We start from the raw sequence: 15123 nt of genomic DNA on the forward strand, positions 1-15123 counted from the left end.
TAAAAAGAAACGTTTGCCTGTGCACCGTGATCAAGTTCTCTTTTGGTGGGGGGCTCCGGTCAAATGAGTCTTTTCCACACTGGCTCTCCATAAAGTATGATAATGAGTGGATGTGAAGAATTCAGTGAGGGGAACATCTTGATTCTACAGTACGACACTCCAGGACTCGTGATTGGCTGACTCCGGGTTACTCGCGTTGTTAATTGGTCACCCTACACATGTAGGTTACTCACGTTGTTAATTGGTCACCCTACACATGTCCAGCGCTCAAACTTAACTCGACAACAACAGACAAAGGGCAACGATACCGTGACAGGTTTAAGGTGTAGTTCCAGCCAACCCTTTACTGGACAGTCCTACAAGTCTTTGGGTCCAGAAGTTTGTCTTCCTGAAGACAATTCCTCACCAGGTTCTCAGTCTTCTTCATTCATGGTCATTGGAAACCAAGGTTGGCATGATCTTCTCCAGAAAGAGTCTCTCAGACCAATGGCTTCTTGCCTGAGAAAATAGAATTGTCTTGACTTAACTTTCCTTTTTTTCTTGGACCTTATGCTAAATCCAACCAGACTCCAAAGCTACTGTTAGTCTAACACACTGTGTCACGTTATCTCCCGTTCTTCTTTTACCTTTGGCCCCCGCACTGGCAAATCAGAATCTGCCATCATTTCCTCCACCGCTGTCTCCAGATAAACAGAGCGATCTTGGGGCTTCACAAAGGTCAGCAGCACCCCCAACCTTTCTGTGCCATATATGGATGGTAATCAGACATATCCGTCTCAGCCCCCCCTCCCNACAGAAGAAGACGCACAGATCTTATCTTTGTAATTTGACCCAGCAGTGTGGAAAAACAAAAACAAAAACAAAAAAGAAAAACCTCCCACACACTCAACTGGAAATGACAGCAGTACCACTGGGTTCTGATGAAGTGTTAATGTTGCAGTGCTGCTAAATGAGTGCAAAATGTGCTTTATAACATGTTCTTCACTTCTCCACTAGATGCTGCTATATTGTACCCTTTGCTCTCTAAACTGCTTGTTCAACATATTTTAAATTTAAAAACTCTTGTGAACTTTTGGGCTTTGACTAACAGACGCATCAGTGCATATGTGGGAGGGGGGGTGGCGGGGGGGGGGCTCAGATGCAGGTGTAGCACCTTATGATGAGCCTACAAGAGGATATATGTGTCAAGGACATAAACTTGAGGAGACTGCGTCTTTATTTGTCAGCTGTTATATATCTAATTTATATCCCAGTGTATATTACTCAACAGTATATCATAGTATAAATATCAGGGGGGGGAGGGTGGGGGGGGGGGGTTGTTGAAAACACCACTGACCAGCAGCTCAGAGGTCATGGAATTTGAGTTTTTCACAGCTGAAAAAGTCATGAGGGCCAGACCAGCCCGTAGATCAAATCTCACACTGGTGTCTGTGATATCACGGCGTCATCTCCTGCAGCGCCCCGCCCTGTCATCAAGAAGATCGCCCTCGCTCCGTCCTGATGTGTCACACTCCATGAGAGCTGGCTCATTCTCATCCTAGGACATATCTGTCATTTCTTATGTGCGAGCAGACGGTTGAGACTGATTCCGTGGTCATAAGTTGATCCCGCGGCAGCATTCCAGCCGTGCCGTTAAGTGTTTCAATCGGATTTGAACGACTGCTTCGTTACGTGAAACACGGTCCGGGGCAGTACACGCCGTATTTCATGCACAGTGTGCAGTCCTTTCATGCACAGCATGCAGAGTTCACATGCACAGCACGAAATCCCATTCAAAGGCGGGGGACTGTGAGGGCACATGTCCACACACAGCGTTTCTGTCTTGGAGGAAGCGGTGCTGAAGGGGGCGCTCCATCCTAGGACTGAATGTAGGGTTTGTCCTAAAAAGTGAAAAATATGACCGTCAGCTGGCACCAATCACAGCTTGTTCTAGATTCTTAGCGGTCTAATCAAATAACATGCCTTCACATTGTTTCCTGCTGCAGTGATGAGGTCAGGGGGGGGGAGGGGGGGTCAGCCCTTCAGCCACTTCCTGTCAGAGTCCAGATGCTTCAACAGGTTCTCATGTCTGGACGCAGTCAGCGGTGTGAGAAGCTTAGAATTAGTTTGGTTCAACCACGGAGCCGCTCCACTCATTATTGACAATCCTGACCTTTGACCCTGTCCCCAAACGACCAAACTGTTTAGAGAGGAACCTCCGAGAGTCATTTACAGACGTTCCGTTCCACGTGTGTGTTTCTACAGGACCGTCTGCCTCATCCTCCTCTTCTCCCAGTATCTTGGTAAAGTCAACGTTCCAATGATTGCCTACAAGGACAAGAAATGGAAGGTGTTCCAGTATCCGCTCTTCAAACTGTTTTCTGTGAGTTTCTTCCGTTACTACATTCAAACATGAACGCTGTTTTACACCACTTGAAAATCATGAAGTTTCAGAGCCTTCGGACCAGTGATTAGGTACGTACTTTCTAAACCGCAAACCTTCACCAACGTGTTGGGCTGCAGCGCTCATCCTTCTGTTCCTACATGGTGGAGACACACACACACACACACACACACACACACGTCTGGGAGGCCTGAAGGAGGAAATTCTTCAGTTTGAAGTTGGGGAAAAACAGTGACCTTTTTACAGCCGCCATCTTGACATGAAACAGTGGGTAAACATGTGTTACTAATCACATGATCTAAGGCTGCGGGATGAAATAAAACAGAACCTTCATCAAGGTGGTTATTAGCAGCCAGGTTAAACTACTGCTTCATGTACTGCTTCATGTACTTGTCATACAGTACACTTCTCTGGAGCCTCTAGTCGTGCAACACGGTGTCAAACGAAGACTCTCCTTCTCCTATTTCACCTCCTTTAACTTTGGGTGGAGTTGGTGGTTTGTCCACCACACGCTGCACCTCTGTAGCCACGAGGTATGAACTTCAGTTTGGTTTGGAGGAGTCTCTCTCCGACCTCACCGTCTATCGTCCCTTCATTCAACATTCATCATATATATATATATATATGTGTGTGTGTGTGACACCAGAACAACTTAGGACTAACATGACAGGTTCAGCACTGAGGGAAGGATGGAACGTGAGTTTGACGGGCAGGTCGGTCTTTCCCTTTGTCTGGACAAAGGTTTGATTCCAGAGATAAGGGAGAGTCAGTTGATCACAGACTGGGTTGATGCCCAGGCTGCCACAGGACACTCCTGCAGTCTGGGGTAAACTGTGACAGGGTCAGGGTTAGTCTCCAGTCCTTCTGTCTTTGTACATGCAGCCAAAATAAAAGAAACCCATAAATGTTGACTCAAAGAGTGAAGAGAGGAAACAGCTTTATGACAGCCATAAAACACGGCCCTCTTTATAAAAGCCAAACAAAGGTCAATGTCAAACATCTAATTCCACACCTTTCTGTGAACTCAAGAACTCTGAGTCACTTTCACTTCATCTATACAAAACCACGGCTGAATGGCAGATCTGTGGTTTTTAATCCTGGATCTGTCACCACTCACCCACGCTGATTTCTTCTTCGCTGCCATGTAATCTACGTTTATGCAGGTTTTATTAAACAGAAGTAGTTGCCCTCTGCAGGGGCCGCAGCACACTACTTTTACCACCTGAATACGGGAGGTGGGGGGGGGGGGGGTTCTCGGTTTATGACGTCGTCCCCGTACAGCATTCTGCCATGACGTCACATGTATACGTTTGTTCCCTCATTTTGACAAGGACGGCTGTGTTCACTCTTTTTTTTACACCATGTTTTTTGTTTGTTTGTTTGTTTGTTTTTTTTACTTTTCTGATTCATTCAGGACAAAAATGGATAAATCCAGAATTAAAATAAAAATGCTAATTGTCAAAACTCTTTTGAGATTTGGCTTGGGTAGGATTGATGCCTGCTGTTCATCATTTTAAGCTATATTACTGCCACCTAGAGGACATATTTGTTCATAGTAAGTACTGCCACCTAGCACCATTAAATGACTTGCAAAAACAAACAAACATTTAACAAAAGATTTAACAGCCTCCCTGTACAACGACACGTCAGCCAAACTTCCTGCCTACTTTTCTAAACACGTGGACTAAAAGATTAGCTTCAAAGGCTTCAGGCTTCACATTCAAATGTTTTCTCTTGTTGGCGACTTGTTCATTACTTTTGTCGGGTCTAGGGCACCAGACGTGGGGTGCATCCCATACCCTATGTGCCACGCCTCCTGGCGTCGGTCAGAGTTTTCCTAGAAAAAGTGTAAAGACATGGAGCTGACTCTGACACTAGCCAGACGTTACATTCATGAAGATGATAGGAAAAGTTTTATGGCAATTGAAGTTCTCTTTGAAACGTAGCGATGTCATTTTTCAGGCCTTGTTCGGCATGTGTGGCGGCTGGCTGGTCTGCTTCTTACTCACCGTCTTTGACGTCCTGCCGTCCCAGTCCACTGAGTACGGCTACTCCGCCCGGACCGACATCAGTTTAGACGCCGTGACAAACTCCCCGTGGTTCCATGTGCCTTATCCAGGTGAGGAACGAAACCACTCCAATGACTCCAGTGTCACTACAACACAGCCATCCATCTCTGTTCATGAGTGAGAGATTTAAAACATCAACTTTGGAAGGATGTGACCTTGACATGACCTCACATGTCAAGCTTTACGACATCCCCCCAAACGTTGAATGGATTCACTGAAACAAATAGTCAGTCATAAATAAATCAAGGTCAGACTTTAGTGTTTTCAGTGTTTTCAGTTGAAACAGTGATATTTGGATGTGTGGAATTCTGGAAAGACCAGTCAGGGGAGACGGTTTCATATCAATGTGTTAGTTGTAAAATTCCCAACAGAAATTCTCAATGAGTTCCTTCTATGAAGGTTCAGACATTTATGGTTCACTGACTCTAACAGTGAACTGCCAGTCACAGAGTTTTTAACACTTTTTATTTCCTCATAGCTCCTTAGTTTTATTGAGGAAATCATTTCTAAAATTCTCACCATGTCAAAACAATCTCAGTCAAATCTGAAGTTCAATCTCTGCTGACATTTCACTTTCTTGCTCAGTTTCACAGTTCATGCTCTAAGAATTAAATGTTTGTTTGGCCACAGAGACCTTTGTTTCTTGACTTTTCCTTTTCTAAGGTTTCTTCAGTGGATCTCAGCTCACATCCACGTGACAAGTCAAATATAAAGATTCAGTGCAAAGTGAATGTGTTTTAAAACAGAAAACCTCTTCACTGAGGGTAGAAGAGCGGGACTGGGAGAAAAGGAATGTGGGAGGTTTATATAGAGAGGACTAACAAGACACAGGTGGGGAGGCTTGGGTAATCAGAGAGTCAGGGGGAGTCAGGGGGAGTCAGGGGGAGTGAGGGGGAGTCAGGGGGACGTTTGGGTTCATGTGTAGAATCCTACAGTTGGTCTATTTCTTTACCCACAGGTCAGTGGGGCGCGCCCACAGTGAGCGTGTCCTCCGTGATGGGCATGATGGCGGGCGTCTTGGCCTCTACCATGGAGTCCATCGGTGACTATTACGCCTGTGCCCGACTGTCTGGTGCCCCTCCCCCACCGACTCATGCCATCAACAGGGGCATTGCCATAGAGGGCATCGGCTGCATCATTGCCGCATTGTGGGGAACCGGCAACGGCACCACCTCCTACAGCCAGAACATCGCTGCGCTCGGCATAACCAAGGTCTGCTGCTCTGCCATCTTTGTTTTTTGTCATTGATCGTTTCTTCAGCAACACGACATGAGCCAAACTCAACAAAAACCTTCAGCAGGCTGAAACTTAAATTTTCATTTGTTTCTGTTCATGAACCGCAAAGTTCAAAAACTGAAACCATTTTCTCCACAGGAATCAATGTCAAATGGATGAATCGGTTCCTGGTTCCTGGATGATTGACGATTCAAACTTTTTGTGAACAGGTTCAAACAAGAAATAAATACTTAGATCTACCAAAAAGATCAACACAGTGAATGGGAGAGGACATTTCATTGGTCCTCACTTTTCTCATAGTGATTTAGGGAATAAAAAATAGATGTTGTCACCGGCAGTAAAAAGGTGTAATGACAGACACATAATAATGTTGTCAGTCTATAGATTTATTTGTTCTTTCTTTTTTTTAAAGCTTTAAATAAAATAACAGCCTGTCGTACCATGGCACAGACTAAAGACTTCTGTGTCAGTGTTCTGCCGCCGCCACCTGTGAAAATGCTTTTTATGTCAACCATTAACTGTTTATTGCACAGTGTGCAAAATAAAAGACAAAGACGTTGAGGTTTGTGCCAAAAAAGTGTCATTATGATTTGTTTGGGTCTTTTTTTTTTTTTTTCCAGGTTGGAAGCCAGACTGGTCCTCCAGACCACTGGGATTCTTATGATCGTTCTAGGAATCTTTGGAAAGTTTGGAGCAGTATTCATCACCATCCCAGACCCCGTCATCGGAGGCATGTTCCTGGTGATGTTTGGGATGATTGCAGCCGTGGGGATTTCAAATCTTCAGGTAAATAGGTTTGAATTCTCGTCATGCAAAATCATTTTTTATTTACTTTAGTTTGCTCTAGTTTACAAAACGGTAACACATCAAATAAAATCTATATTTTTGAATTACCTAATTAAAAATAAATAAATATATATTACAAATACTAATAAAAATAAATATCAGACCTAGAGAGTTCACATAGGCAGGACACGGGTCAAGGACCACCCTGAGACACATTTATCCACCAACAGACAGGAGACCTGAAGGGCACGACTAAAAAGTCGGAATTATATTAAAACAAACTTTACAAACAAAGCCGCTGGAACCACCACCGACAGGTCTTCACATGCTCAACACTAAAAGACTTTACGAGTGCGGTGTGCTAAAGTACAGATTTTATTTTTTTCCAACAGGGAAGATTTTAACCGTAATAAAAGGTAGCACGCATGCTATAAATTACAGGTGCTATTTTTGTAGCATTGCGACACAGGTGTGAGTTCCTACAGCAGGAAACCATGTTTGTGAACATTAGTTTACAAACACAAAGGCCCAGAGACTGGTTTGTCGTCCGACTGGACACTCAAACCCACGTGAAAACTGTCGAGCAACTGTTTACCTCTGCCATTTGATGTCAGGTGAGATAGCATAGCATCAACATGCTAGTCTCACTGAAAAGTTTAACATTTTTGAACACGTGACCACGGATGATTCGAGGGGTCAGTACTCTAGTACTCTAGTACTCTGAGTACTCTATCCCTTTAGTAACTAAACTAGTCTCTGGTGCTGGGAGAATAAATCAGGGGTCTCGAACTCGAATGGGACTGGGGGCACAATGAGGAGCCAAAAACTAACAACAGGGGGCGTCACTCTACATTGTACTGATATCTAGTTGTAGGCCCACGTGGGTGGATTGTGTGCCAGCAGTGGCCCTCGGGCCCTGATATTGTGTGCCAGCAGTGGCCCTCGGGCCGGGAGTTTAAGAACCCTGTGACGAATTACTTTGTTTACTATTTTTCTGTTGTGTTAAAGTAAGCTAATAATGAAAGGTAATAATGTATTGATGCAAGTTGATGATTAATCATGATTAATCAAGATGAAGTCACAGTCCTGGCTAAAGCTTGTCGTGGACTGGATCAGTCCCAGAACTGCTGAACATCTTCTGAAAGTCACATCCTTCATTCACACTCTGGGGTCGTCCAAATCTCCTCTGCTCCTTACAGTCCAAGAAGGAGACGGAGGTCAAAGATCATGTCAGAATATTCATGTTAAACAAGTGTCTGCTCCACACCAGTAAAGTCTTCAAGCTCTATTTTACTGCCTGTCTCTGCAACAAATATTTATACTAGACTTTGGCTGGAGAGCCCCAGTACACAGAGTACACCCAGTACACTGAGTACACCGAGTACACCCAGTACCCCCAGTCCACCCAGTACACCCAGTACACAGAGGACACCGAGTACACCCAGTACCCCCAGTCCACCCAGTACACCCAGTACACAGAGGACACCGAGTACACCGAGTACACCGAGTACACCCAGTACACAGAGGACACCGAGTACACCCAGTACCCTGAGTACACCGAGTACCCGAGTACACACAGAAGTAATTGTCTCCAGATGAAAGTTCATAATCATCACATCATAGTCCCACGTCCTGGTACACCAGTGGGACCAAATGTGAGCGGTTCCACCGGAGTCAGTCAGTGATCCAACAGTGTCACTGTGTTTCTGTGCGTCCGTGCAGCCACCGTTGACCGTTTTCTTCTTTTTTTCCCCACTGTTTCCCCTCTTCATGTAGTACGTGGACTTGAACTCATCACGAAATCTCCTCATTCTGGGCTTCTCCACCTTCAGTGGACTGGTGTTGCCCACGTGGTTCCACTCCAACCCTGGCATCATCGACACAGGTCAGATTGTTCTCACAGTAAGACTAGCTAACCAATGAAGGGATCGTGTCATGTAAACAAGGCCTTAGTGGCCACCTATATGTACTGCAGGTGTACGAACGTCGGCACATCGTCTTCATAGAAGGGAATAAATCTGCTTGAAAGGAATTGACATTTTCTACAAAGAGGATGATGTTTTTACTGTGTATCTGTCAGAAATATACTGCAATATATATTCATCTACATATATATAAATATATATTGAATATGATGTGACACTCCTCTGACCAACAACATGCTAGCTGACTTATGGTCGTAATTACTGCTTTGTTCCTATTGGTGGTGAATCTTCTCTTCGGTCAAACCGTCTCACGCTGTCGTGTGTCTGACATTTTGTCCAATTGCTGCATTTTTAATTGATTCACTTTCATTTAAAGCTTTTCTTGGTGGTTCAGTGGGTCAGTGGTTCAGCCACAGGTCAAGGTGTATATGACATATCTACAGACCAGAGTGTTGTCCTAATCAGAGTTTCCTAACACAAGTCTGTGATCGGATTATAAGGTTTGAGTGTTTCCAGGTTGTGATGGAGACGTATTTAAAGGCTTGTTATGACCTGTTGGAGCAGTTACTTTAGGTGAGAATTTACTAGCAGTAAATTCTCAGATGGCCCTGCAGCGACGGACACATTAGACCGTCTGTGTGAATGTTTAGTCACTGTAATTACGTATCAGTGTTTGTTTTGATAAGCACTGATACATGTAACATATGTTAACATATTTGGATGATGTCTACTGTCACTACTAAAAAGACGTCAGCAACGTTTGTAGAAAATCCTCCTTCTATAAGATGATACGCTGATGTTCACACACCTACTGTTACAGACACAATTTTGGTGGAAACCATTTACGCTAATCCATCCATTAATCCTAATTAATCCCACCGATCCGATTTACCGCTTGAACTTTTAATGCAACAAAGTCTGACCAATCAAAGCTCTTAGGAAAAAAATAGGAAGAGATCAATCCTGGGTCATCAGTTGATGGTCCTTCATGTCTGATCACCACGGACACCATCCTCAAAAGAGCAATCCTCCAGATTAAACGGCTCGTTTCTGCGAACATAAGACCTTGATCCCATGAGTCATGTGATGCGAGTGTCTCCAAGGAAAGTGCTAATCCAGAGTTCAACACTGGGCATGAGGGTTTGTCTGGTTCTTTGAGGTCTAGGCTGCTTAGCGTCCAATCCTCTTGGCGAGCCCCTGTGTCAGTGGGACGTAATCGTCCTGAGGCTGAGATAAAGGACTCGGCGTCTCGGAGTGTTTCCAAAGCCTCGGCCTACGAAGAGCGTAGGTGCTCGACTGGACAGACTGGTCCAGACATTTTCAGATGAACAGAAAGACTTTGACTTGCAGTGTGTACAAATGTGTGTGTGTGTGTGTGTGTGTGTTTAATTCCTGAACCCGTTCTTTGGCATTAATCAAAGCAATGCAGTCAGTCCGTTGACCCTTGGTAGGAATGTCCGATTACAGTCCCTTAACAGGAGTTCCAAAGGTCCGGTGTTTACTAAAGCTGCTTATTGACCAATAAACAACCGCCTTCATGAGACGCACCATGACCGATGTGTTCCTGTATCAGATCAAACTGCACTCAAAGTCACTCTTGTCTAGAACTTGACATTTCTCCTGACAAAACCAGTGAACAGGAGTGAACCCGCAGCCAAGTTCTTCCGTTGTTTTTAATGATTATGTTTTTCCAGTTTTAATGACCTTCATTTCTTCACAGTCTGAAGTGTCTGATATAATTACCAAATCGTTTTGTTCTTTTTTTCAAGTTTTATCTTCTGACATTTTATTTGATCAGAGTTTTTTTAAGTCTCAAAGGTTCGCAGTAAATTCAACACTGTTTGCATTAAAAAAAAAACCAAATGAACATCATGGTGAATCCTCACACAGACAGGCATATATGGGTCGTACGGCCTTGAAATCTAAAAAGTGTGAGATCCTTCCAACAGACAGATCGGAGCCAGAGACTGAATGGATTGGCTGTTATCCTGTCCTTCAGGATTTACTCGCAGGCCCCACTTGCTCTTGGTTTTGATTTGAGGGAGCTTGTATTTCTTTTTACAAGGCTGAACTAAAGCCTGATCTCTGACCTTATTGTGCAGGAGGCAAGAGCAAAGGAGATGCCGTCACAAGATTTACAGACATCACTGTGTTGAGTGATAAAAAAGGTGTTGTTGACTTGACTTCTGTTGTCTTTGTTTTGATTAGGAATGAAGGAACTAGATCAGGTGATCGTGGTGCTCTTCACTACGCACATGTTTATCGGAGGATTCTTTGGCTTTGTTCTGGACAACACCATTCCAGGTCTGTGTCTGTGTCTGTGTCGGTGTCAGAGAAAAACGTCAGTGAGCTCAGACAACTCATGCGATTTTGTTTGTTTGTTTGTTTGAAGGAACTGCCAAAGAGCGGGGCATCAACAAGTGGAAGGTCATGGGTCATGAGGACAGCAAAAGCACATGTGACCAGTCCTGCTACGACATTCCCTTCTGTAACGCTCTTTTACAGCGGTTTAAATGTTTCCAATACCTGCCCTTTCTTCCTTCTTACAAGACCACCCAACAGGGGGCATCCAAGTGAACGAGGGCCTACACAGAGGTTAGGCTAACACTTGCCCTTTGGTCCCAGTAAAGTCAAACAGTAGACTGAGAAAAATGAAAGTTGTACCTGGAAAGTTCTTCAAAAACATCCATCTGCTCTCAATCCAACTCCTCAGCAAATACAGTGGGTTTTTAACTGTTGTTTGAACACAGAAAAATGTCAGTGTGAGTCGAGCGCACGAAGCCGGACCTCAGTGGCGTTTCTCTGCCTAACTTTCCTCTTCTCTTTTTTAACAAAATCCTAAAAACATCTCTCCACTGTTTTCCATTTTAGAGCGCCTTGATTACGTTTAAATTCATGTCAAATTAATGTAGTATATATATGTATATATATATGTACTGTATGTAAAGATACTAGTACAAAAAATCAAAGGTGTTTTAGCTTCTGAATTCTGGATTATTGATAATTGGAATTAATTTGTGTAAGAAACAAACAACATTGAAACAGGTAGAAAATACGGGAGGCTGGTCCTCACCCACGAGCCCTGACTGGGAGTACAGTAGCCAACGAGGGACATACCAGACACTGGCTGTAGGGGGTGCTTTTATTGCTACTAATATCGTTTCTTATTGAAGGGCAACCTCAGTGGAGAGGGGGCATGTGAATCCTACCTCTGGGGGTAGGTTTGATCAGGAAGGTCATCTCTACGTGGATTACCAGATGGTCCAACTTTACCGTATCCAACAAAGGCTAGGTCAAACACTGACTCCACGGACGCTCACATTCTGTCACTGTTGTTGTCCACTGAACGCTGACCCCAGTGGGGAAGGTCCAAAAACTACGCTTAAATTAAATGGCAAAGCAAAGAGTTTTGGACGGAACTTCCTGCTCAGATTTCACGACATTCTCAGCTCCTCCTCTAAAATAAGTCGTCCAGGGACACAGTTCTGACTAGGATTCCTCCAAAGGTTTAAAATCCTGTACAGTATCTTGTTTTTCTCAGCGTTCCTGATCGTGAGTTGTACAGACAACGTTACGACTACGGAACTGTGTCATTTTTTTTAATCAACTTTTATCCCAGCATTTCTATTTTCTGTTTAGTGAAAACATTTGAATCGTTTAATCATTATTTTAACTCTTGTGTTAAATATTGTGTTTGTTTCTCTCAGTTATTCCAGTAAATTGTGGATATGTTTTGTTTGTTTTTTCCAAAGATTTATCATCAATAAACTCATTAAAATTGTTCAAATCTGTTCAATTAACAATGTCATATTTTAAATGTTTTATTAATACATTTTGTCTTTTAAGTTACTCTAAAACAATGAATTGTCTTAACCTGAAACAGATGTTGTGGAAATTGGAGTATTTTTAGTCAGTTGGTTTTATAAACATTTTTCCTCAGTGGAACTTGAACAATAAACAAACAAAAGTCCTGATCAATAGATGAAATATCTCACCGAAGTCCCGTTCACTTGAGAAAAAAGAAAAAGCCACTAAGAACCAGAACTTTTCCAGGATGGACTGCTCTTCAACTGGTTCTTATACATATAGTTATTAACATCCAATAACTTAACTAGTTAAACAAGTGCTCTGTTCTAAACAACGTGTTGAGAACAAAAAGATTTGGTGTATTTTCTGGACTATAAGTCGCACCAATGCCCTCTAGCGGCTGTCACTGTGAAAATGTCAAATTAGATATTTTAAAATATACCCAGGATGAAAAACAGTTGGACGTATAGTCCGGAATTCCAAACGGCAAATGGGAAAACATGGTACTGATCAACGTAGGTACAGTGTGAAAATCTGCAGCCGTGACTGTTTTCACACCACACTCCAAACAACGATTCACTCACGTGGAGTGAATCGTTGCCCACGACAACAACAAAGTTGGTTCACTTGCTGCGTGTCGTCATTTTAATCTGAACGTTATGTTTTGGTCAATATCGTAATGAAAAAGAAAACCTGCAGCCGGACTTTTCCGTGCTCCATAAACCCAGCTTTGAAGTTGGAGCTTTCATGGTTGTGTCTCACTGATAGTGCTTCTTGATAATCTGTTCTTTCCTTCTTTTCAGGCTCCGTGGCAGCAGGTTTTCACAGGACAGATTAGTATTTCAGCCTCTTCAGAAACAGAGACAGAAATATCAAAAACATCTCAAAAAGACAAATCTTTGGGGAGATCAAAGGTTCTCTTCTCCTGATGTTCAATCCCTCGTGGGATCGCAGGTTTCTCATCATGTAAAACGTAAAGTTGATCTTTACTGAGGCCATTTTTAAAGGTTGTTTCTTTCACCACCTGTTCATTGACCAGGACATTTACGTGTTTTCACTGTAGAATCTACAGTGAAAATCTACAGTGTAATTATTGGACACGCTGAGTAAAGGAGTGCGTCCCGGTTGTTTGTCTCTGCAGGAACTGAATTGTAAAAACCACGTGTTTGGAACCGGTGCCAAGTCTGACTGTAAAACCGTCATCTGGTCAGGGCAAAGATATACTTTTAAGATGGTTGTCTAACCTTCCAACTGAGTTGGCACATAACTAACTGGATTACTAAATCTAAGTCGGGATTGGACTTGCCAGACGGGACGGTTCATTATGTCAAAAGGCATCTGCGGCCACCAGGCCCTGAAGGTGAGGTGGGCGAGAGTCCGTCACCCAGCGTCGTGGATGTTTGACACGTCTGAACTGAATAAACACTGCTGTCATGTCTATGCCTTTTGGAAATCAGAGCAAACGATTGATTCCCTGCCGTAGAACACCGACCAACCGGTGAGGGAGTACAGATGGTGCAGGATTGTTGCTTAATCTACTTTATGCAGCTTTACTTCAGGGTACAACATATTGAATTAGTCTAGAAGGCTCTAGAACCATCGGACATTCATCAGACATTGAGCGGGTGCTGATGGGCAGCGTCCAACTCGGCCACTCGATCAAAGGTTACAAATATTTGGGAAGCGTGCCGTCAGTCCACCGTTACTTTGACCAAAAAAAAAAATCATCTCTTTTCCTTTTGAACTCTGACTTCATGTTTTCATCGTGTTTCATGTTCAGCTTGAGCAACGTGAGATTTTTTTTAATCTTGAAAACAAACGCACAAAAGTAGGTTTTTAATGTATCAAAGTTGAGGGCCAGGCCGGAAACATCCAGTACATATATATATGTGTGTGTGTGTTAATATATATATACAGATGTGGATGGATTCACTCTGTCAATGACCGTTGATGACTAACTACAGTCATGTTTATGGTGGAATAGAAGAGAGTTTCACTTCAGTAGTAACGTGTGTCTCACACTTCATCATTGGATTTACTTAAATCAAGCAGTGAGAAAAATGTTAAACTATTTGTTACAAAGGAAATCAGAGCAGGTGAAACAGAAACATGTTCTAATCAGGAACAGTTTTTAAACAACTTTAAAACTATTTACAATTGGTCTTAATATCAATAATTTACAACAATTACAACAAAAATGAGATTTTTCATACATTTTTAAACAAATCCTCCTTAATTTGTAGGTTCTAAGTCTTTTAGTCCTTTGGTTTTGGTCTCCTTCAAAGAAGACATGCAGTACTGTGAAGAGTTGTAGGGGGCAGCGTACCTTTGTCTTTAAATAATAAAGAACAAAAATGAACAGAAACTGCTGGGGTTTATATTGGGAAAAACATGTGGATTGTGGACCAAAGGTGGGGCCTATAATAATAAAATGTGGGACAAAAAGATAATATTTGAGTGAGAAAAGGTGAACAGTGCTAGCTGCTAGCTGCTAGGAACAGCTTGTGTTTCCAGCCTACAGGTTTTACACAGTTCTGTAAACAGTTCTGGACCGTTGATAAGATGATAAGTCGTAGAACCTTGTGGAGATCAGCAGTAACAGCAGGAGTTAATCTTTAACTTCTGTTTGCCTACCGTACGATCTGTCTAATCGGTGTCCAGTCGGGGCTAAAGCCCTGGTACAGGCCACCAGGGACAGATCATGAGGTCATGGAGTTCACCTCTTCTTGTTTTAATCCAGGAGTGGACGTGGACCTGGAGCAGCCACTACGCTGAGGTCACACAGTGCACAGGGACACCAACACAAAACCCTAAGGTGTGAGGAAACTGCATGCTAGGCCCAGCTAGCCATGCTAAGCCCAGCTAGCCATGCTAGGCCCAGCTAGCCATGCTAGGCTAGCTAGTGGCACAGAGCTGT

The 15123-nt window shown here is 43.2% G+C and overlaps 1 protein-coding gene across 1 annotated transcript in view; it reads left to right on the forward strand.

Annotated features, from left to right (window-relative positions):
- LOC103379526 (solute carrier family 23 member 1) overlaps window positions 1-12030 on the forward strand; it is a 26838-nt gene extending 14808 nt beyond the window's left edge. Inside the window, exons 6-12 of the mRNA XM_025056298.1 lie at window positions 2245-2362; window positions 4346-4502; window positions 5411-5671; window positions 6317-6474; window positions 8251-8359; window positions 10608-10703; window positions 10792-12030. Coding sequence (XP_024912066.1) covers window positions 2245-2362; window positions 4346-4502; window positions 5411-5671; window positions 6317-6474; window positions 8251-8359; window positions 10608-10703; window positions 10792-10976 — 1084 coding nt within the window. The 3' untranslated portion in view covers window positions 10977-12030. The remainder of the gene's footprint in view (window positions 1-2244; window positions 2363-4345; window positions 4503-5410; window positions 5672-6316; window positions 6475-8250; window positions 8360-10607; window positions 10704-10791) is intronic.
- The last annotated feature ends 3093 nt before the right edge of the window (window positions 12031-15123 follow it).

This window comes from Cynoglossus semilaevis, chromosome 6 (genome assembly GCF_000523025.1).
Source record: "Cynoglossus semilaevis isolate Cse_v1.0 chromosome 6, Cse_v1.0, whole genome shotgun sequence".
NCBI classification, from domain to species: Eukaryota; Metazoa; Chordata; class Actinopteri; order Pleuronectiformes; family Cynoglossidae; genus Cynoglossus; species Cynoglossus semilaevis.